This window comes from Sander vitreus, chromosome 5 (genome assembly GCF_031162955.1).
Source record: "Sander vitreus isolate 19-12246 chromosome 5, sanVit1, whole genome shotgun sequence".
In the NCBI taxonomy this organism is placed as follows: domain Eukaryota; kingdom Metazoa; phylum Chordata; class Actinopteri; order Perciformes; family Percidae; genus Sander; species Sander vitreus.
Window position 1 is genome coordinate 9521366 of NC_135859.1, and position 25192 is coordinate 9546557.

The 25192-nt window shown below is 38.9% G+C and overlaps 2 protein-coding genes across 2 annotated transcripts in view; one reads left to right on the top strand and one right to left on the bottom strand.

Annotated features, from left to right (window-relative positions):
• The first annotated feature begins 640 nt into the window (after positions 1-640).
• top3b (DNA topoisomerase III beta) overlaps positions 641-25192 on the top strand; it is a 69675-nt gene continuing 45123 nt past the window's right edge. Inside the window, exons 1-4 of the mRNA XM_078250339.1 lie at positions 641-921; positions 23484-23615; positions 24560-24666; positions 24791-24865. Coding sequence (XP_078106465.1) covers positions 852-921; positions 23484-23615; positions 24560-24666; positions 24791-24865 — 384 coding nt within the window. The 5' untranslated portion in view covers positions 641-851. The remainder of the gene's footprint in view (positions 922-23483; positions 23616-24559; positions 24667-24790; positions 24866-25192) is intronic.
• LOC144517514 (uncharacterized) lies at positions 18155-21759 on the bottom strand. The gene is made up of 3 exons (XM_078249601.1): positions 21745-21759; positions 20112-20287; positions 18155-18849 (listed from the first exon to the last, which is right to left on the bottom strand). The coding sequence occupies exons 1-3, from the start codon at positions 21757-21759 to the stop codon at positions 18621-18623; spliced, it is 420 nt and encodes a 139-aa protein (XP_078105727.1). The 3' UTR covers positions 18155-18620.

Below are 25192 nucleotides of genomic sequence, written 5' to 3' on the forward strand. Positions count from 1 at the left end.
TTATCCTTATATAGAGTCAGTAGACTGGGAATAGATTGTATGTGATATACAGTATATGATAGTTTTTATGGGTACCAGCATAGGCATCTGAGGGAATTAGATAGTAGATACTGGCTAAAAATGGATTAGAAGCAAAACGTGAGGATGTGGCAATACCAGTAAGCAAAACAGATGCAAAACATTAATATGGAACCACATTAAGATACAATGGCAAAGTCTATGGAACACTGATACTAAAGGAAGACATGTATTCCAGATTCACTGGAAAGTGGGGGAGGAAAGGGTACTGGGGAAGAATAGGAGAGAATAGTGCCTGTTTAGCAGAGTGAGGTCACACAAAGCATCTCTGCACCTTATTAGGAAACATCCCACTGGAAATTGTGATGCCTGAAATCAAATGGAGACTGTGGATCATGTACTTCTATTATGACCTAAATACTCAACTGAAAGACTGGTGTTAAAGGCACATTCACATTAAAACAATCTTAACTCTGGAAATATGGTGTTTAAACTCATTTTCACATAACTAAAACAAACTTTACTAATCACAAGAATGTAAGGAAAATGTAACAAGGATACAGTAGGCGGCGATAATGCTCCGACTGGTTACAAGTCGCCTTTAAAAAGAAGAAGAAGAAAGTCCATGCACCGGAAGATAATCATGTGTATAGGGTTTACGGTCTATCGTGGTTCCTAAAACAGCATTTTAGCAAGCAATTATATACAAAATTAACACTTTTCTTTATCGTGGAGTGATTGTTGCTAGAACCCATTAATCAGGTTTAAGGTAGTAACGTTAAGACTGCTTGTGAGCTGAGTTTGATAGTGGAGCTGTTCGCACTTCATTCAAAATGAAAATTGTTTTGATGGTGGCAGAGAAACCATCCTTGGCTCAGTCTATTGCCAAAATCCTCTCTAAAGGTGGGTACGAATTTATTTCTATGTAATATGCTACAACGTAAGACTTTAATTTAACACAAAGGGACAATCCCCAGGCTAATAGCAACAGACTAACGTTGGAGTAACGTTATCATTTTGCTTTGTTGTTGAATACAGTGCCTTTATAACTAACGTTAGAAACCGGGGTGAAGTTAGTTTAATGTTTGACATTCGTCAGTTTTCATGGATGTTACCTTCAATAGGTCCGTGTCAAAGCCTAGATTTCACTCAGTTTCAGGGTATGTTGGAGAGCTAATTTAGACAGACGTTTCACAGTTATTTTTAACTCAAAATCACCAAAAATGACGAAGCAGTTAAGAGCGCAAAGAACTGAATGTCTGTCCAACGCGCCCGTCACAATAGACATACTTACAAAACAACTGACATAGAATGAAAAGGAGGAACCGTCAAGCAAAATAACAACCTAAGCTTAGCTAAGTTTCCATCCACTTGTCAATCGAATTATCTGAAGTTCGGTAAAAAAAAACTCAAGTGAAAGCTGGTGAAAGTGTGTTTCCATCCAACGGCTTTAAAGCGAATAAAAACCTGTGCGTAATGACGTCACATGCTGTTTTGCGATCAAATTGGTATATCGAATTGATTTGAGACATTTTAAGGTGTTTCCATTCATTTTCGCACTGAATCGCACAACATTCAAGCAAACATTTGCGAACAAAGTTTTGCAAGACAAAATGGATCGCGCCATCTACCAACAAATGATCAATATTGCACAAGTTGTAATAGTGCTTATGTGCCAGCTGATAGCGACATATCAAGCTATAATAAGAAAACAACGACGCTATCAACACATTGCTATGATGATGCACGTAAATTTCCGACGACAACGGAGGCGGCCTGTGGTGTGGGAACGACGTGGTTCAGAGACACTTCACGGAAACCCTTTGGTTGAAGCAAGACAACATTTGACCTGTTGTGTAATTTTATTCGCCCGTCCCTTTCCCCAGATGTCGCAAGCTATCGCCCTCCGGTTCCAACCGAGAAGCGTATCGCCATTGTGCTCTACAAACTGGCTACATGCGCAGAGTACAGAGTGGTAGGCGAAACGTTTGGAGTCAGCAAAACCACCGTGCACCTGTGTGTTTACGCCGTGTGCAATGCCATACGAACGAGGATGATGCAAAGGTATACCTACCTGGAGTGGATGAGGCGCATGATATCTCACTGCGTAACTCCAGAGTGCACCTTGTGCCACAGGTGTATGGCACAATAGACGGGACTCACGTCCCGATTAGACCCCCTGCTGAAGGCTACAGGGAGTTCCTGATAAATTATGGCATTTCTTAGATTTTTGCTATCTAAAATAGCCGTTATATTTTGCTCGTAAATTCAAAAAGTCTCTCGTCTCCTCGTTCGTCCACTTACATCTGTCTTTATTGACACCCGCCATGTATGCAAACAGAGCGGAAATACTGGGCGGAAATTAACTAAAACTTCTTCTTCTTTTGTTTTGTGGCGGGTTGCAACCATAAAATGATAAATAAATAAAACTTAATCGCAAATCATTATTTATTCGGCAAATAACGTTTCCATCAGCGTTTATCGCATAAGCCGTATATCAATCAAGATAAAATCCGATGAGATCGAACGTATTTCCTTTGAGTCGATATTTATGAAATTCAATCGAATTTTACTGTTTCCATAAGGCATTTTTCATTCGATATCACTTAATTCGGATAAAAACGTGTAGATGGAAACATAGCTATAGTGTGTGTGTGTTTATGTGTGGGTGGGTGAATGTGTAGCTAAGTTTCCATCCACTTGTCAATCGAATTATCTGAAGTTTGGTAAAAAAAACTCATGCGAATAAAGCTGGTGAAATTGTGTTTCCATCCAACGGCTTTAAAGCGAATAAAAACCTGTGCATAATGACGTCACATGCTGTTTTGCGGTCAAATTGGTATATCGAATTGATTTGAGACATTTTAAGGTGTTTCCATTCATTTTCGCACTGAATCGCACAACATTCAAGCAAACATTTGCGAACAAAATTTTGCTAGACAAAATGGATCATGCCATCTACCAACAAATGATAAATATTGCACAAGTTGTAATAGTGCTTATGTGCCAGCTTACATTTGTCTTTGTTGTCACCTGCCATGTGCGCAAACAGAGCGGAAATACTGGGCGGAAATGAACTAAAACTTCTTCGTTTTGTGGTGGGTTGCAACCACAAAATGACCTAAAACTTAATCGCAATTCATTATTTATTCGGCAAATAACGTTTCCATCAGCGTTTATCGCATAAGCCGTATATCGATCAAGATAAAATCCGATGAGACCGAACGGAGAACCAGCAAGAGGCCACCCCTCCCGAGCGCAGGCAGAGCCAGCGGCCAGCGAGGCCGAGGCCGATCAAGACCCCGAACAGGGACCCAGCCCCTGAGGCAAGCACCCCTAGGGAAGAGGGCCAAAGCTACCGCGACTACAGCGGCCATTGTGCTCCTGGGACAATCGCCCGCCCCCCATTGCGAGAGAGCCGGCAGGGGAAAACAGCGGGAGCCCCACCCCTGTCAAAGAGGGACCCGGCAAGGAATGCCACCCACCCCTAGGATTGGGCACCGGCCTCGATGCAAACGGCAGCAACGAGACCGAACAAGAACGCCCGAAGCAGATATGAAAATTTGTTTGGTCGTCAAATGTGCATATTTTAACGTAGCAAAATTCCTTGAGTAACTTTTGGTCAAGTCCATCTGGAGATGCTACCTACCTGCTCCTTCAACCAAATATCGAGAGGCGCGAGCCGCGACGTCTGCGGTACGTCGCCGTTGCAAACATCTTCCTTTGTGGGTGCTTTGTGGGAAATTAAGAATCAATGACACCGACATGACCAATCGCACTATGACAGATGCTCCACTTAGCACCAACTGCAGTGTTTCATTGCACGGTATCGGCGCCTATGAATGGTGTTGATTTTGGATTGAAAAAGTGTGAGAAAAGAGTTGCATTTGTACACTGAAGGTTGTAGAAACTTTGTCAGGTGCGTTAAGAAGTTTGTTTATTGTAAAAAAAACCAGGGGAGCACGCAAAAGTAAAAACCAAAACCTAACGATAGGAGGCAAACATCAGTAAATATTGAGAAGTGTGAGCTGCAAGGTCTGTGGTACATTTCCATTGCAAATATCCCATTAACATTGAGTAAAAGGGCCAAAGCTCGTCTACGTTGATTATAGTGCCCCCTAATGGCCGATCTTCGCCAAATTTGGTACAGAACCTCAGAGCGGCATGCCGAACAATCAGCACAAGTTTCGTGTTGATGGTATGTACTGTGGCAGAGATATTGCAATTGCAAATTTCCCATTTAAATACATTGTTATTGGCCAAAACAAATAAACGTTGATTATAGTGCCCCCTAAAGGCCGATCTTTGCCAAATTTGGTACAGAGCGTCGTAGTGGGATGTTGAACAATGATCCCAAGTTATTTGCTGATAACATTTAATTTGGTCGAGATACGATATGATACGTGTGTGCGTGTGTGTTAGCTAGCTAGGAAAATTAGTTTGGTCGTCAAATGCGCATACTTTAACGTAGCAAAATGCCTTGAGTAACTTTTGGTCACATCCATCGGGAGATGCTACGTACCAGGTTTCGTGCTGATCCGTCGCACGGCCTAGGACGAGTTTGAAAAAGTTGGTATTGCGGAAAAAAATGTAAGCGGAAATGGGCGTGGCCTATATCATGTGATTCAGCTTGATTCAAGGAACACGTGGATGTAAGGATTTTTAATGTGCGATGTGTAATGTGGGAGTTAAAGGCAAAAAAACATTATAGCGCCACCTAGTGGTCCACATGTGTAATTTTTGGTAGGTGTGGTCCATGACCAATTGTCTATCTACCCTGTAAATTTAAAGTTGTTCACGTTAGTGTAAGTAGTAAATTTAGACGTGGGTCCCATAGGCCACGCCCACTTTGACCCCTCAGTACCCCACTCTAGGGTTGGCCTCAGGAGTGGCCCTAGATGGTACCCAACAAAGTTTGTAAAAATTGGATGAGCGGTTCATGAGATATAAACGTTTTGTACCTAGTGGCCAATCTTTGTAAAACGCGTGGGTGACCTTCAGAGGGTCATGGTAAACAAGAATCTAAAGTTTGGCATTGATGGCATTTATTTTGGCCGAGATATGGCAAAGTTGGTGTTTTCATAGTTGGCTACACAAATTTGTTTGTGCGTAATATTTGCAATTTTTATCCTATCAAAATTGTTTTTATTGACTTTTTGTCCGGCATATATATATATATATATATATATATATATATATATATATATATATATATATATATATCACGTGATTCAGTTGGATCCAGGGAATGCGTGGATGTATGGTTTTTGAATGTTCGGTGTACGGTGTGGGAGTTATAGGGCCAAACGCGTTTTTTCTGCTATAGCGCCACCTAGTGGTGGAAGTGGGTGAATTGTTGCGCCTGAGGTTCTTGCGGAATTCTGGACCATTCCTGAAAATGCCAACCCCCCACCACATACGGTGTAGTCGGAGTTTTAGGCGGAGAAGAATAATAAAAATCAACAATAGCGTTCTACAGCCCTGCTGTGCGAACGGCATAGCTTTGCTATTGCCCGTTCTTGCTGACTCGGGCTTGAACCCCTAAAAAAGAAACCCAACGATAGCCAACCCTTCCTGCTCCAGACATGAGCAAAAGCCCGCGGCCTCAGGCCTCAGACCTCCGGGTCCAGAGCGTACCCCCCCCCCCCGCCCCCCCACCAGAGGGACCACGCCCCCTGACCCACTCCAGGCAAGGTAAGGCATCCACCAACCCCACGGCGCCCCTGACGCTCCACGGGCAGAACACGAGGCCAATGAGACCCCCCCCACACCCCGAACCCCCGCGCATGCCTCTGTAAATGTATTGTGTTGGATGCATGTCATGATTTGTGAAGTGTTGTATGGTGGAGTGGAGATTAGGTGCGTGGTAACTAAAGTGCAGTTAAAAATTGGAGGGTAGTTGCGACATGGGCACCCCACAACTGGCAGGTAGTGGACCTACGGAGCGCAGACTGCCACGCCCCCATTAAAATGATGACTTTTAAATATGCATTAAATAGCCAATAGATCAAGTAATAAATTAAAAAGAAACAAATAAAAAGATATATATGTAAAGAAGTGACAGTCTTACAAACTTCATTAATGATAATGACCGCAGGAGTTCCCAATTAAATAATTGTGAGTAGACATCAGATATTAAAATACCTTTCTTATTGGTTACCAGTTTAAGAGACTCAAAAGTATGTCATTTTCAATTTGGAATAGTTTAAAACATGGTGTTGCTTTGGAAAATTTTTCTTTGTGAATATGGAATTTACCTAATAAAATAAAGAGGTTTACAATATTACATAAATTCCTATCTTTACATTCAAAATATGTAATAATATGTTTCCCTTCAAGTGTAATTGTATGTGTTGTGATTCTTGTTCTGTCTTACTAAAACTACAATAATTATCATGAATTTTGAGATAAACAGGTTGGTAGGATATATATTATGCAATATTTTCAAATGTAATTCCTTTACTTTGTTTGTGATACAATATCTAAAAGGAACAAGCCACGCCCTATGCCAGTTAATATCAGTAAAATGAGAATTCCAGAAAAATTTCCCATGGGGTGTTTAATTTTGTACTACACTTAATTTTGTTATAACTTTTCATTAATTATAACATGCCATTAGGTATAGATTTGAAAACCGAGTTATATTCTTTGAATGTTATCGGGAATGCCTTCTCTCTGAGAAAGGATTCATAGTTAAACGTACAATATGTAACTTTCTGTCGCTAGGAGTCTCTCAATCAAAACAATGGATTGTAAACACAGACGTTTGATGACGTAGGGAAGTTGCGTGGAATTATGGGAGTTTTTATTGCTAAATGCTGATTGTTGTTTAGAATGCATCTGTCCACGGACAAGTTTACCCATTCAAGTTTAGTAACGTTTATTCATATCATGCTAATAAAATAGCTGCAGTTTCCCCAACATAATTACGTTTTTCTTGATTCAATCTGTATTGGTAGCTGGCTGACCAGTTAGCTAGTGAGCCGGCAAGCTAACATTAGCGGCTAACATTAGCAGGTTTTACCACCCTATCGCAGTCTATTTCACATGCCAGTGTCACCTTTTGGATTTTACCGGGCGGACGGGGTTTGTTGTAACGCTAGCTAGCTACTCAACGAGGCTGAGAGACGGGTGTGGGAGGGGATTGCAGGGGGACTCTCCACGGCGGCAATGACGTTCGATTGCTGTTAGCAGCAGCAGAACATCTTCCAGCTGCCCGATCTCCCCCTTCACTTTTCTTTAATCTTAACTATTCGTTTTGGTGCTTAACGCACCTGTTTTCGGGTTAATTTAGCTAGCTAGTAAAGACAGCTACGTTTAGCTGTCTTTACAGTTAGCTAGCTAAGGGGGGAGAAATTCGGCAGGGAGGAGATTTTCGGTACAAACACCGTTAGTGTTTATGGAGACGTAACTAGCTAGCTAACATTATGGATGGCCGATGTTGTGACTAGGATGCCTGTGTCTGATATTCTCTGTTTCCCGACGCTTCATTAAACTGCTGTTAGCGTCGTAAGCACTGGCTGGGGCTAACGGTAATTAGCTATTGCTACATGTCCCGGCTGTGTTGTCAGCTATCATCCTGAAAGATGTCTCTTTGTGCTGGGGGAGTGAGGCAGGCAGAGCGGAGTGTGCTAGCTGGCTAAATTAGCATTAGATTAATCGTCTATCTATACAGCTAACGTTACTAGTAAACTTATTCATGGGTTAGCGCAGTGCTGCTTTTATCCATGGTCAAAACAGTCATACTACTAATAACTTGATGAGCGTGTTGAACGATGTTGTACCCCTATGATGTTATCCACCAAGCATTAGCTAGCATTAATGTTAGCTACTTGTCAACCAGCACATACATTGTAGTAACATTAAGCTGGATTAATATTGGTATGTATCAATAAATAAGGTTTCTGCTGTATTACTGTGTTGCAAAGTGGCATGTTGTTAATCACAAAATGATGCATTTTGGCAGAAAAAGCAGTGTTACCAGTATTTTTTTTCTGTGACATTGTATGATTTACAATTCCTCTCGAACGTAGCATCTGGGTGCCCATGTCTTGATGGAAGTTACGAGTAGCTAGATGGTGAAAGGTTATGACGCCACTGACGGGCGACGAGCTAAATGAAACGTGACGTGTCTTAAAATAAAATAACAGATTTCTCTGGGTTTGCCATTTGATGGAAACATTTGGGATAGTGTAACTACACAACTCAAAAAAATATATAACATAGGTATGGTCGTTTTTAGACATTTTAATGCAGAAAAGTTACATATTGTACCTTTTAAGTAATTGGTTATTACAATCAAAAATGTCTTTTTAAGAAGATAATATCTCTATTGATCCATTTCTGCAAATAGAATGACTTGTTCTCCTCAGTGATGCATTCATTATTCCATAAAATAGACTTGTGTGGAGAAACGTTATGAGAGTGACATCGCTTCCAGGCCAAAAGAGCTTGTTGATAAATTGGGATAGTTTTAACGGCAATCTTGTAATGTTGTAGTTACATTTCAATAAAAATGTAAGACCTCTTACACTATTAAAGATGTTATTGGGGATAAAGTACCATAAAGACTTTGGTGCTCTGAAACATTCCTTCAACTATTTCACCTTAAAGGTGTAATTCAAGTCCCTAAAGTCCAGAAGTTCAAATCCACCTTCATCATTAGAACCAGAGAGCACCTCTTTTTTTTTAAATGATGGTGTCTGTTTTTCCATACAAAATTCATAAATACAGTATTTATGTCTTTACATGTTGAATCATGGACATTAAGAGAGAGAGGGCGGGGTAGACAAATCTTGAAATCCCTTCTACTTTAGTCAAAAGAATCGTTCCTAAAATAGAAATGTCTCTTTGAAGCCATAAATTCAGTATTGTTTGTCTTCTTCAATTTAGACGAAAAATAAAAATAAAAATTACCAAAAAAATCTTACAAATGCCCCTTTTAACCATTTCAATGTACATATTATCTATTTCCTCTTTAAATTTTTTCATTGTTGTTTCTTCTTCCTCTGAAAGATTATCCTTAATCATTTAAGCATTTAATTTATCCATAATACTTATCTCTTTAGCTATGTTATTTTTTTTAATTACTTCGTTTAATAGCTATTTCTCTGATTTTAAACTTGAAATATTCCCAATTTTGTATGTGATTCACTTCGTTATTACCAAATATGCTTTTTGCTGTTTTTTTTTTTGACTAAATCACAAAACTCATCTTTTAATAAATTATTTAGTTTCCAATAACCAAGTATATTACCATTTTGTTGTTTTGTTTGTACCAAATGGATTGAAATTAATTTATGATCAGAAAGTGGGGCATAACTATGTGATGATTCTGACACAAATTGCAGACAAGAGGGAGATATAAGCCATAGATCAATTCTAGACTGCAAGGATCAACTGACGTTGCTCCAGGTAAATTCGTTAATGTCAGGGTTTAAAAATTGCGAAACATCTATAATTGACAGTTGTTAACAGATATATACAGTACTTTTAATTCTTAAATGTGGGATTAATTTTACAGGTACTCTATCTACAAGATCATCTGGAGCATCATTATTTGCCTATAATTGCCTCCAATAATCAAGTGTGCATCCTTATATTTGTTTTTAAAGGCTTCAAGTTTCATACAAAGTTGTAAAAGCATTATTTTTGTTAGAGCTGTATTGTTATAGTTATATAAATTGCAAACTATAAAGAAGGAATTGTCTAATTTGTAAACCAAGATTATCCATATACCCTTATTTGAGATCACTGATTCAACTATATCTCCTTTAAAATTGTTGAGAATGGTGACACCTGCTGATTGTTAAGAGGCATGACAGAAATAGCATTGATCACCCCATTGTGCTTTCTAAAATTTCACATCACTGTCCACCGAATGAATCTCTTGTAAAAATATCAAATCAGCATTTTTTCATCTACTGATCAAAAAGATTGATTTCCTTTTAGTACTGTCACGGATACCCCTGACATTAAGAGATATTATTTTAAGGAACTAAAATGGAAGTCTGTTATAATGAAAGAAAAAGAAAAGAAATTCTGAACTGGATGTCTGTTAAGGTTATTGAAACTAGTTAAAGAAAAAAATACTCTGAGATAGGAAATATCAGAGATTAGCTTACCGTCAAGTAGAAAGCTCTGAACATCAGTACCTCAATTAACTCTGAAATTCTTATTTTAACTATTGGAGTGAACATATTGCTCTTTTAATTGTATACAGGGCGAACAAAATAACCCAATAAGATTGGGTGGCATATTTAACTTGAAAGTTTTACCTCACATTAAGGGAAGTTTAACAAGTTATGCAGTGTGTCTCACACCGTTAATGATGACCGCAGGACCCTGCCATTTAGTTTTCTTTCCGTCAGCGCGCTTGCTTCACAAGAGGCCGCAGTTTATTTCTGCACTGTCTCGCCTGTTGGGTTAAATCCTCAGTCATCCGGAGGTTCTTGTTCTTTTTTGGTGCAGACCTTCGTGGGATTTGGGCTTTTCGTGGGAGTATCAGGAAGAGGTGTACATAAACTGGGAAACAAATTTTCAGCATCTATATCCATTATCAGGCCTCCCTTTCTCACATTCTTGGCATCTGTCTTTGACATCTTAGCACACGTGTCCTGGCTGTTAGAAACTTTGGTTTACAGCACACTGCGCACGTGTCCTGGTTGAGCAAAACTTTTTGAACAGTTCATAAGCTAGTTGCTAGTTCACAAAATTTGACCAGCTAAAGTCCTTTTGTTTGGCCAAATTAACTTACTGGATGCAAGAGCAAGGTTCCACACCTTCGTTCATCGATGATATAGTCTCAATAAGCCAATTTACATGTCGGTCGCCATCTTGGACCAACCCCCCTTGGCCAGGCATCCATGCGAGGCGCACGCCTCCATAAAATGACGTGCCAAGAGCCGTCGGTTCCAGCGCGAAGGAAGGCTCCGCAAGCTGTTGCTTTTTGTAAATCTACTACTTCTTGCTTATTCACCAATGTTGGAGAGGTAGGGGCTAAGCTTGACAGACTGGGGGCGGTTTGTGAGAAAGTCCATAATCCAATTGCAGATGTGAATGGGTAGGCCTAGATGGTCCAAATTTTATGTCTGGTATAATAATATTAAATGCTGAGCTGTAATTTATAAAGAGCATCCGAATGTAGGTCCCTTTGTGTTCCAGGTAATTCAAAGCTGTGTGAAGAGCCATGGTGATGGCATCCTCAGTTGACCCATTTACCCTATATGCAAATTGATAGGGGTCAAAGGTGGGAGGGAGGCAGTCTTTAAAGGGAACCTATTAATGCAACGACAGGGTCGCATTACTGCTGAAACATATCCGGTTGGGTAGTATTTGGTTCAGAAGCTTGACGATTTTTTCTTGACGATAGAAAGTGCTGCTTTATTCCATAACAATCCACTACTAACTACAAGTAGCTGCATGCTAACGCTAGGGAAACCTATAATCTTGGCTGCTAATGTTGTTAATTTCTCCCCAATTTTGGGTCAGATTACTACATATACAACATATCCGGTTAAGTAGTATTTGGTTTAGAAGCCTTTATTGGTGATTTTTTTTTTTTATGGTACAAAGTCCTGCTCCATTGCAGTCAGTCTCAGGCTCACATTGCAACAGCAGCGGAGATTCCAGAGACTCAAGGACATGCAGAAGCACGCTGACTGGGCTTTTTCGGGAGGGGGGCTTAAAGACACAGCGCTCCAACAGAGCGTCTCAGACTGAGGGTGAATACAGGTGCAGCAGCCATGGGCAGTATGAAAAAAATAAGTGTTTTTTGAACATTAAAGCATGTAAACATGTTCTAGTAGAACCACAAAATACAAGTATGAAACAATATATAATAGGTTTCTCAAAGTACTTCATAACGTTGGGAGTGAGTGCGATAGGTTTCTAATTATTTAGACTGTCTAGACTGCAACAGGCTTTTTAGGGACTGGGATGATAGTGGCTGTTTTAAGGCAGGGTGAGAGGATGGCCTGTGCCAGATACAGGTTAAAGATGTTTGTGAAGACAGCAGCAAGTTGGTAGGCAGCCTTCTTTGGGTTTATCGATCTGAACACCTGTCTCACCTCATGTTCCTGTACAGCAATATCATGTGGCACATGTGCCTAAGACAACAAGCAGACACCCGTCCCGGTCATGGATGTACAGGTGCTGGTCATATAATTAGAATATCATGAAAAAGTTGATTTATTTCAGTAATTCCATTCAAAAAGTGAAACTTGTATAATGTATACATTCATTCCACACAGACTGATATATTTCAAGTGTGTATTTCTTTTACTTTTGGTGATTAGAACTGACAACTAATGAAAACCCCAAATTCAGTATCTCAGAAAATTAGACTATTACTTAAGACCAATACAAAAAAAGGATTTAGAAATGTTGGCCAACTGAAAAGTATGAACATGAAAAGTATGAGCATGTACAGCACTCAATACTTAGTTGGGGCTCCTTTTGCCTGAATTACTGCAGCAATGCAGCGTGGCATGGAGTCGATCAGTCTGTGGCACTGCTCAGGTGTTATGAGAGCCCAGGTTGCTCTGATAGTGGCCTTCAGCTCTTCTGCATTGTTGGGTCTGGCGTATCGCATCTTCCTCTTCACAATACCCCATAGATTTTCTATAGGGTTAAGGTCAGGTGAGTTTGCTGGCCAATTAAGAACAGGGATACCATGGTCCTTAAACCAAGTACTGGTAGCTTTGGCACTGTGTGCAGGTGCCAAGTCCTGTTGGAAAATGAAATCTGCATCTCCATAAAGTTGGTCAGCAGCAGGAAGCATGAAGTGCTCTAAAACTTCCTGATAGACGACTGCGTTGACCTTGGACCTCAGATAACACAGTGGACCAACACCAGCAGATGACATGGCACCCCAATCCATGACTGTGGAAACTTTACACTGGACTTCAAGCAACGTGGATTCTGTGCCTCTCCTCTCTTCCTCCAGACTCTGGGACCTTGATTTCCAAAGGAAATGCAAAATTTACTTTCATCAGAGAACATAACTTTGGACCACTCAGCAGCAGTCCAGTCCTTTTTGTCTTTAGCCCAGGCGAGACGCTTCTGACGCTGTGTCTTGTTCAGGAGTGGCTTGACACAAGGAATGGGACAGCTGAAACCCATGTCTTGCATACGTCTGTGCGTGGTGGTTCTTGAAGCACTGACTCCAGCTGCAGTCCACTCTTTGTGAATCTCCCCCACATTTTTGAATGGGTTTTGTTCACAATCCTCTCCAGGGTGCGGTTATCCCTATTGCTTGTACATTTTTTTCTACCACATCTTTTCCTTCCCTTTGCCTCTCTATTAATGTGCTTGGACACAGAGCTCTGTGAACAGCCAGCCTCTTTAGCAATGACCTTTTGTGTCTTGCCCTCTTTGTGCAAGGTGTCAGTGGTCGTCTTTTGGACAGCTGTCAAGTCAGCAGTCTTCCCCATGATTGTGTAGCCTACAGAACTAGACTGAGAGACCATTTAAAGGCCTTTGCAGGTGTTTTGAGTTAATTAGCTGATTAGAGTGTGGCACCAGGTGTCTTCAATATTGAACCTTGTCACAATATTCAAATTTTCTGAGATACTGAATTTGGGGTTTTCATTAGTAGTCAGTTCTAATCATCAAAAGTAAAAGAAATAAACACTTGAAATATATCAGTCTGTGTGGAATGAACGTATACATTATACAAGTTTCACTTTTTCAATGGAATTACTGAAATAAATCAACTTTTTCATGATATTCTAATTATATGACCAGCACCTGTATATTAACTAGGGCTGTCAGCGTTAACTTGTTAATCGCAATGCGATTAAGGGCCGACGCGATACTTTTTTTTTTTTAATCGCATGCCGGCATTTATTAATTTAATTTATTTTACACTTCACTTGGCTTTGCACTTCAACAGGCTACTATTTTGACCCTTTGCAGCACCGTTACTTATAATCAAGCTGCCACTTCCTCCTAACACATCCTGCTGTTGTTTGCAGGCTGCAGGCATGATGGAGAAACACAGCAGCAATAACTCTGAATGTAGCTTTTTATTTTCCAAAACTCGAAAGCCATATGCACGTTGTGTAAAGCCGAATTAAAATATCACCGAAGCACATCAAGCTTGAGCTACCACCTACGGAGCTAAGCATAGTAGTACAGTTAACGTGATGCTACCCGCTAGCGGGCTAAATGGGTGGCAACTAACTGCAGACCTGTCAGCATCGTAGAGGACTCGGGTCTTTAAGATGTACTACGGTTGACTTGTCTCGTTGCCGTCGAGGGAGACAGTAGTTTCACCATACACATACCACAGGGAGAAAGCAACCACACTGGAACTGCTGCAAGGTGCTGCAAATGTTGTCTCATTAACCGATCACTGGACGTCAGTGAGTAATCAACATTATTTAGGAGTTACTAAACACTATATTGACTCTGGTAAGGATTTAAAAATGTTTAGTTAGGTACTTGGAGGAATTGTGCAATAATGACAGATTCACACATTTTTCTTTTGTTTACAGTAAATACTTATCTTAAAATCAAGTTCATGAAGTAACTTTCTTTGCATTCATTTGATTCCCAATCAAGATACACTGGTAAAAATTGCTTTCCATTGTTAATACGTACTTAAAAACTGTTCTGAAATGCAAAATAATAGAATTTTAATCATGTGATAAAATATGCGATTAATCGCGATTAACTATAGACATTCAGCGATTTAATCGCGATTAAAAAAAATTTAATTGTTTGACAGCCATAATATTAACGGTTGGCTCATTGCTCAGATGCTCTCCACATTGTTTTCATGTTCATACGCTTAGGCGGTGCGCAAAAACGCTTAGTAGCTGCACCTAATGGGGTGTTCACACCAGGGCGAAAGCAAATATTTGCGTTGCACCATTGATGTGTGTTTTAATCGTTGGATCATGGTGTTTTATCACGCTACTCATGTTACCCGCCAGTGTAGAGTTGTAGGCACCAACAAAGTTTCTTTCTGTCATCAATATGACCAAAATAACCACTGTTGCTTAGGGGTGTAAAGATTCACCAATATGAAACAAGTTCCTTAGCCACATGCTAACACTCACAAGAGTATTATTGTGCTCATATGTGTACTCATGTAATATTCTTTATGATTATTATTGGTGTGCTCACAATGGCTGTGTAACGTGGACCTATGTTTGAGTTACTTTCTCTAAGATTACAGCAGCAAGTTGGCTGTTAAATTTAATATGGAGCTGATGTAGGCCTGCCCGATATTGGGGGGAAAAAAAAGTGACATTGCGATATATATTGCTATATGAAAAAAAGACTAATTTTTACAAGATGACATAAATAGCTCTATTTGGAAATAAATCATTCTTGACTACTGGGGTGATTTTGTAGGGGAGTGCATCTACATAGAAAATAAAAATGAAAAAGGAACTTTTCTGCTGTGAACTAGAGCTGCAAAGATTAATCGATTAGTTGTCAACTCTTAAATGAATCGCCAACTATTTTGATAATTGAGTCTGTTTGAGTAATTCTTTAAGACCAAAAGTAAAAATTATTTGATTCCAGCTTGTTAAATGTGAATAATTTCTAGTTTCTCCTCTTCTCTGTGACAGTAAACTGAGTTGAGTTTGAGTTGTGGACAAAAAAAGACATTTGAGGACGTCATCTTGGGCTTTTGGCAAACACTGATCCACATTTTTAACCATTTTCTGGTTGCTTACAATATCATCTCTCAAAAAACTAAACATATTTAGTGCAGTTAAGAAAACATTTTCTGAAATGCAATAACAAACTCAAACTAAGGCATACATTAAACATACATAAACATTACCTTATGTTGTGCAACTTAACTTTCAGAACTACAAGTTACTGATCTGTATATAGGCCTATATCGTAAATATTACTTATACTCAACATATTTTCATTTATATATTTGATAACAATGTCACACTGCTCTGTTACACTTATGCTAGTAGATTGTTGATCAGCTGTTTCTCCGTGGAGAGCGAGTGAGAGAAAATGGTGCACAACAATCAGCTGTTTTTCCGAAGGGATAGTCAACAAGTCGGTATTTTCTTGTCTTGGTTTTTGGTAGTTGTTGTGTTTGGTGTAGTTTCATTGTCCATATGACTCTGTGATTTACTTTTGTCAGGTCCACTTTGTGGAATGGATGATTAAGTTAGACTCAATGTTATCTGTGTGCTATTATTGTGGTAAGCTAGTTCGATTTCGCAGTAAACACACTGTACAGAGTTTTTGTTTTAACTACGTTTGAACTGATTCCAAACTTTGGACACTTTCTGTCGTTTTCTCTAACCTGTCTCTTCTCTTAGCCCCTCACTATTTATGCTCACTTTCTTCATTTTGTAATCTGCGCCATCAGTCTTCATGGCATGTGTCGCCAGCAGCGTCAGCCCAGTGTGCGACAGTAATAATCATTCGTGCAGAAACACCATGAGCGATACAACGTTGGTAACGTTGATTAAACGAAGTTTCGAGGCAAATCATTTTGCATCGAGGTTTTTTAGTAATCGAATTATTCAAGTTACTCGAGGAATCATTTCAGCCTAGTAGAAATACACTGATTGACTGACATGACACCATTGTATTCATATAATGCTATCAATCCAGATTAAAGTGAATGATATTAATAATGCATGCATGTTGCTTCCTCTAATTTTCAGGTTGTGGTCGACTAGCGGGGCCTAGCCTTGGTTGTTTGATAAATTGATCAACATTGATTATATATATATATATATATATATATATATATATATATATATATATATAGTGTATGTATATGTATATATGTATGTGTATATATATATATATGTATATGTGTATATATATATATATATATGTGTATATATGTATATATATGTATATATATGTGTATGTATATATATATATGTGTGTGTATATATATATATATATGTATATATATATATATATATATATATATATATGTATGTATATATATATGTATATATATATATATATATATATGTGTATGTGTATATATGTGTATGTATATATATATATATATATGTATATGTGTATGTATGTATGTATGTGTATATATATGTATATATGTATATATATATATATATGTGTATGTGTGTATATATAGTATGTGTGTGTATATATATATATATGTATATGTGTATGTGTATGTATGTGTATATATATGTATGTATGTATGTGTATATATATGTGTAGGTAGGTTGGTAGGTAGGTATATGTCCGATAAATGAATATTTAAATAAAAACGGACGAAACACCCTTCAACCATGTTATGAGTGTTGGCATTGCATAGTTTGTCCACCAGAGGGCACTCTACAACGTCCCTTGTTGGCAACACTCGTGTTTAACCCTTTAAGTTTCATATCTTAAGTTTGTATTTTTATACATTTTATTTATCAGAACTTTAATATATTTTGATGTTCCTCTGTTCTATTTTTATTTTTAAACTGTTAGCATATTATTTTAGTGAGGACTCATAAATAACTACAAATAACTAATGTTAGGGAAATCGGTTTGTTTTGTTATGCGTTTCTGGATTTAAAAAAAAAAAAAGTATATCGGCCGATATATCAGATTTTTACATCGCCAAATATTTGTATCGATATCGGCCTTAAAAATCCTATCGGTCAGGCTCTAATGCAGACCGTTAGCGGAGCGTATGTGCCGCAGAATGTAGGTTTTAACTGGCTACACCTGCTGCGCACACACAGCGTAGGATTGTGTGAGTCACAGGCAAGACGGAGAGCTTTTGCTTTGGTATTTTTGTTGTCGATATTTTGTGAAAACACCAATTGTCAACCCTACAATATTGTCGCAATATCGACATCGAGGTATTTGGTCAAGAATATTGTGCTATCTGATTTTCTCCATATTGACCAGCACTAGTTCAATCCCTTGGTGATGCAGAATAAACATGCTAATGCCTACTCAACCATTATGTTGTGGATTAGAGAGACATGATTTCAAAGATATTTTCAATTTAAGATTTATGATAATAATGTATATTTATTAGTCCTGGCAGTTCTGGTAATGGACCCTCATGTATTTGTTGTTCTTATTTGTCTTCTTCCTCTTCTTTTTTCATCTTCCTCCTCTTCCTGCTCTTCCTCCTTTTTCTTCTTCCTCTGCAAAATGCCCAGCCCCGACAGCAGCTATAATTTTACTTATATTTGAGTAAAATTTATTTTTCAGAACATTACTTTTAATTGATTATAATATTCTAGTACTCTTTCTAACCCTGCTGAACTGTACTGTATACTACTGTAATGTGTACTGTAGTGGATAATACTTAATACTTCTCTTTTGACTGGATAAAGGCTATACAGAATGGACCCCAATTAATACAGGAATCAAAGTTGTGACAACCAGGTTTCCAAAATACTCCATATGGACACAATAATTATATCAGTTAATGTAAAATTGATAAGCTATTAACAGCCATGTATGGAATGGTGCTAGACAGCCAGTGTCTGAAACTGGAAAACAATAACAATGAGTAAAATTGACTATTTCTCAAAAACCATCTTTACCTCGTGCTGCATCTGAACAAACATATTTTCTTGTTTTTCACCAAGGTCCTAAATTGACATTAGAGCACTTAGTCCTGTTTAGCTGTGCCTGGAGATGGCACATATACAAGCTATGGTGATAAGCTCAAACTCCAGAGAGTAGCTGGTCGTGGGGAAGCAGCTGGGTTTTTTCTTGAGCACAGGCATTCTCAGGGACACAGGGATAGTCTCTAGACCAAAAGTGTTGTCGAGTCCCCTGCAGGAGTGGCTGGTGTGGCAGCTGGCCTCATGGATCACCTGAGGCACCCGGTTCAAGTCAATGTTCTCTCTGGTGAGAGATGAGGAGCAGGGAGAGATTACAGACAGTCTTTCATTCAGTCATTTGTTAATTTAGTGGTTCATGTGGTAAGTAAGCAGTTGGTTACATCTTCGACTGTGAAGAATTAATTTTAAGATCCCCCTGTTCGTATTTAAAGCTGGCCCCTATAATGGCCTCTCTCAACTCTTTCGTAGGTGAGCCCCTTCCCTAAGATCACTTAAAACTCCACTCAAAACCTGAAGTCCTGATAAACTGGAAGTTTGGATCTAAGGATAATTTGCAACATGTATTCATGTAAATAATTGTTGCTGAATGTTACAGTATTCAAATTATAAAAAACATACTTATTTACCCAAATAAATAATCTTTAATTTAAAAAAATGATTTCCACTAGTTTTCATTTTTTGCAACCAAATTTTGACTCTGTTTAGTAATATTTTTAAGTTATTTGGTCCTGCATAAACAATTGAGTGTCGCAAATCTTGCTAAATATAGCTTTGGAGCTGAAAAACCCACTTTTTAAAATATTTTGACTGAATATTTTTCCAAGAATGAGTATTTTAATTTCCTTTTTTTAAATTCCGGCTGTAATATTACATTCAATGGTTTTATTTCATAGGTAGATATTGTACTATGTTCACTTCAAGGTTTTCTACCTCTATGTGATTCCTATTTTTTAAGAGTTCAGGCCTGAGGAAAACTATATGCCAGTATTGACTCATGGACATATTGCCACCTGCTGGCAACAGGACATCAGCCTTATATTCAATGCGCTGTAATTAAACTCCATTTAATTAATACAATTCTGTATCAATCTAAAGACCTTTTTAAGATGAAAGGTTGTTTAAAGCTTAAGTTTTTGTTGAATGGCGCTGCTATGGCGTGGCGGCCATATTGAGTGTTGAGCCATAAAACCGAAAGATGTTGTAACTTGAGTGTACATTGGCCAATCTCATGCTTGATAACTGTCGAGGCATCATTGCAATCAGCAGAGACTTCCTTTTTAGTTGGAGATGGTTTACCCTGCCCCCTTTACTTTAGCCACGCACCTTTCATAACTCATGAACCGCTTGACGTAAGCACTTTAAAACACAGGAAGTTGTACAACATTTGCAAAACACCATTGTCAACACTGCACACTCCACGCTGTAAATCAAATCTAACTCATGTGCACAGTGCCCAATGGCCGGTCACATGCGAAAGGTATGAGGGCCCGTTGGTCGCTGATTGCAGCTTAAATTATGGTTGCACTCTTGTATACTTATACTCACACGTAGCTCCAAGTTGCGATGCTGCGCTCGTTGATGTGGCTGGGCAGGTTGACCAGCTGGCTGTAATAGTCCTGCAGGCTGTATGTGCAGAATGATTCGTCCACACACTGACTGCCCAGTGGCATGGCTAGACACTGGTGGAGGGCCAGCAGGCACAGCAGAAAGACTCGCAGCAGCTGGACACAGAAAACAACTAGGGTTGTGTTAGTGTGGACAAATGTTTCTGTGTCAGTTACTTTGCCAAGTTCCCCGGTAGAGTGTAGGGTAGGGCTGGTTGATATGGCCTGAAAATAAAATCTTTATAAAAATTTTGGATGCTCCAATTGCAAAGAATTCAAAAAATAAGCTAATACCCAATGCTCCCCAGTAGAGTGTAGGGTAGGGCCTGAAAATAAAATCTCAGATCTTTGTAAAAATTGTGGGTGCCCCAATTGCAAAAAATTCAAGAAATAAGCTAATGCACAAAATTCCCCGGTTGAGGGTAGGGCTGGGCGATATGGCCTAAAAATAAAATGTTCTTTTTCTCATGTAAAACAAACAAATTATTTGTTTTGATTTTTCAATAAACATGATTACCAAAAGCAAACAGAGATCTACTCAGATTGTCTTCACTGTTATTTATAAGTGATCAGATTGGACTTGTGTGTCATTATTTTCATGGTCCAGTCATCACCAGCCTGTGTGTATGGGTTGCCGTTTTAACGACCTAGGCGTCAGTAACCACTTAGCTGGTGACGTGGCTTTCCAAAGCAGGGGAATGAGTGAACTAGCGAGCCAGCCAACGGCTAAATAAGTAGAATTTACCAACTTATGCCTAATGCTTCATCATTACACTCCGGTCACAGCGCCCTCAATCACATTGGAATTGGACAATAGCCCAATCGTGGTTACTCAAGAACGCTGACTGATGGAGCTTTGAAATAATCAAACATTTAAGCTTTCTGGAAACAATACAGTTTAAAGTTATGTGAATAAACATTTATAAAAGAGTAAACATTTTATTTTAAATGTTTAAACATAAAAAAAAAATTGTTCAATAGCAATGTGTCCTCCATTCAAACATTGGCTCCCTCTTAAAAAAAATCCATGTGTCTGTGCTTGCTGCGACAATATCACAGTATCATGTTCCGTTTAACATTAGATTTATCTTTAATATCACAATCAAAATCATATAATGTACATAATGTTAATTACTCCTATGGAGCGCAAAGTTTTGGTTAGCAATCATATGAAGAAGAGAGAGGTGGTGTGTCAGATCCATGGAAAAGAGAAGGGAATTCACTTGTCACTTGCTGATTGATCAATCTTGTTCCGCTCAACACTTATGATCTTTAGCCACACTAGGGCAGGCTCTAAACTTTACAATGCAATTTTTCACCGACGAGAATGGATTTTGTCCCCAATCTTTTGTTATGCTAGGAAGGGATCTCACAGCCAGTATGGATAGAAAGGATAATTACAGCTACCCATATCTATTTCAATGTGGAAATGGGTGTGTGAGTATTGCATTAAGGTAGACTTAGAAAATGTGATCATATCCTTCAAAACCATAACTAGTCTACTCTAAAGTCCAGCCAAGTGTAACCATGTAGTAGCTGTCAAAACACCATCAACAATAAGGCAGGGTTCTTACCTGGATCTGTTCCATTGCTGAAGTTTATGACTGCAGATTGGTGTGATTGTTTCTGTTTTTTGTCCTGGTGATGTTGATGTGTGCTATATATTTTTTTTTCTTTTGGTGTCGTTTGCTTGGAGTTGATCTGCGACCTGTATCTCAACATGCCTCTATTTATATGTCCTGTTCTTTGTGTGTGTGTGTGTGTGTGTGTGTGTGTGTGTGTGTCTGTCTCGCAATTAGCCTTGACAGAATAATTTTATTCAGAGCAGACATCAGCGTGTAGCATTGAGCCCAGGTAACTAAGGGAGGACCCTCACTACCGGAAAAGGGGCACTGCTGTCAGAGGTCTCATGTTCCTGCCTCACTTGCCATCATTCTGACCTCAAACTCCACGCATGACTCATTACCTAGTGTAGGGTCTAGTTTTAGAAAATTATAAGTCATTTTATGTGTACGTTTTGAGTGCATTTCAAAAGTTCAACAAAGAAATAGACATTTTTATTTATTTTAAATTTTCTGAAGGATTAATAGAGCCAACAATCTTCCTCTGTAATGCCATTCGAATTCCATTTATTATTTTTAATTTTCAAATTATTTTAACAGTTAATCCTGAAATTCAGCCAATTATTAATATTTACTACACTACTTTCCCTTATGAATTACCAATGCTATAGTCTCTATCTACGACGTACCACTTCCGGGATTGCTCCGTTGCTGCCTGAAATTCCGTTGGATTTCACTCTTTTCGGCCGGATGTCCGTTACATTTTGCTTTCTTTGTGTTGAAATTTTAAACTCGGTTAACTGCTCCTCAGATCTCTGCAGGATAAATCGAGACAGCTAGCTAGACTATCTGTCCAATCTGAGTTTTCTGTTGCACGACTAAAACAACTTTTGAACGTATACATGATCCACCAAAACAAGTTCCTTCCCAAGGCATGTTTCAGCAGGAATGCGACCCGAAATTGGGGAGAATTTAACAAATTGGCAGCCAAGATGACAACTTTTACTGCCGTTTGCATGTAGCTATTATAGTTAGCACTTGACACTAATCGAATATAGCAGCACTTTTTACAGTCAGTAATCGCAGATAAAGGCTTTTTAACCAAATATTACATAACCGGGAATGTTTAGGAATAATGTGACCCGGAATTGGGGAGAATTTAACAACACTGGCAGCCAAGATGACATTTTACTGCCGTTAGCATGTAGCTAAATGCGACAATGTTAACACCACCACAGTAGCGCAGTAAGAAAACAAACACTCCAGTCCTGCCTACCTGGAGCAGATGACCAATCATAGCAGGCCGGCTTAGAGTTGCGTAACACTTAGCCGAGTAGAAAAAACTGTTGAAACTGGAGCGTTCAGAACAGTTGGAAATCTGAACGTTCACAGGATTTCTCTAAAATACGTTTACCTCATTATTTGAAGTTTTGGCCACGTTTAACACGAAAATCCGACATAACATTGTAGATGTGACAGAAAATATAAAAAAGCATAATATGTTCACTTTAAATGCAGATGAAAAGTCCAGGAAAATAGCTCTGGCATATGTTTTATGCTGGCTAATGTAGGTAGTAATACACTGACTATGGATAAGTACCTCATACAACCCTACTTCAAAAAATCGGAAATATACCTTTAAGCTTTAGTACAAACAAGGGCATTGAAATGTTTTGAGGCCTACAACATCCTGCATTTTTAAATGACTTAATTGACTAATTACTATCTTATCTGTTCTCTTTGGCCTTAAGGAAATTGTACAAGTCGCAAGGGGCTCAACGGAGCATGCTCTGTGCACGAATACACCGGCAGCTTCCAGGGCCAAAATGTACGCTTTAAGATGACTTCTGTTTGTGGACATGTGATGAGTCTGGATTTCATCGGTGGGTATCATCCATATTAATTCCTGCTCACCCTAACACCCTTACTCAACTAACCTTTATTGATGACATTTCCTTGCAATGCTAAAATGTAATCTCATAGTATATACAGGAAGAAAAAACAATAGAAATTAAAGCTGCAAGCAGCGATGTATGGGCCCTCGCTCCTCTGCGGGTCAAACAATCACCAACGAAGAAGGAAGTCTCTGCTGAGTTCAATGATACCTCACACAAGACTATGCCATACAGTTCATCAGAGTTGGAGTGTTATGAATCCTGAAAAGTTCGAGCCAGTTGAACAATGTACACTCGAGTTACACACACTTCCTGTTTCGGCGGCGAAACGCACAAAATGGCCGCCCTGCCACGTCCACGCCCTATGACGAAAAGTTTTTCTTTAACAACTTTTCATCTTTAACGTCTTAAGATGGCACAGACCAAATTTGTTCAAAGTTAATCGGATGAAATCTCTAGGAGGAGTTTGTCAAAGTACGACGTGGAAATGGCCAAAATCACACTAATTTCGAACTTTCAATTCAAAATGGCGGACTTCCTGTTGGGTTTAGGGTATGGCTCCAATGACGTTTCTTGTGCGTCTTGACATGCTTATAATATTGGGTTCAGGTCTTGACAGGCCCTAATAATTCCTTCAGTTCCAATAGGGCCTTCGCCGCTGTCGGCGCTCGTGCCCTAACAAGCTGATAATATATTCAATACAAGAAAACCTTGAATGACCGCTGTAAAGCAGCAGTCTGACATACAATGAAGACATTATGTTTATCTTTTTACAGAACTGCTGAATTTAATTGAAATGCAATGTGTAATTGAGTATAAAGCACCTTTACATCTTTATTTGGGTTTCAACCTCTTCAGCATCCTAACTCTTGATTTTGATTTCTTGTAATTTCTTACTTAAACAGTTTAAGAGCTTAGTCCTTTTTTTCCAGGGAAGTACAACAACTGGGACAAGGTGGACCCTGCAGAACTCTTTAGCAATGCTCTCACAGAAAAAAAGGAGGCCAACCCCAAACTCAACATGGTCAAGTTCCTCCAGGTAAATGAGCTTGACCCAGTATTGGTTTTCTCAAGACATTGGTGCTCACTGCATTTTGTGTGATTTGATGTGTCTTATGCCTTCTGTCTTTGGTGCTCACCCCAAGTTTCTGGTGTCATGTCAGGTTGAAGCCAGAGGCTGTGATTACGTGGTTTTATGGTTGGACTGTGATAAAGAAGGCGAGAACATCTGTTTTGAGGTAATTCAGGCCTGGTATACACCTGGTTATAACATGCAAGCTGTATCTGGATATGTATTATGTTATTTGTGATCGGCTCTCCATATGCAATTTTGAGGGGGTTTTTTTTCTTAACAATGTGGTCACGCTGTACATATTGCATTTACACCTGCTGAGATCCAATCACAATGTGAGCATAAACACTTCCAACTGTTGTTTACAGCTTGGGGTTCCGCTAAGGCAAAAATAAATCAGTAAATACATTATGCAATGCTTTGTCAGTTTATGCAAATAATGAAAACATTATTTTCACCTACCTTTAGTAGTATCTCTCTATGTAGATAGATT

Excerpts from the sequence above, each read along its gene's own strand:
- LOC144517514 (XM_078249601.1), bottom strand. Across the intron at positions 18,850-20,111 it reads ATCGCAACTTGGAGCTACGT|AGAGAACATTGACTTGAACC; the intron begins GTGAGTATAAGT and ends ATCTCTCACCAG.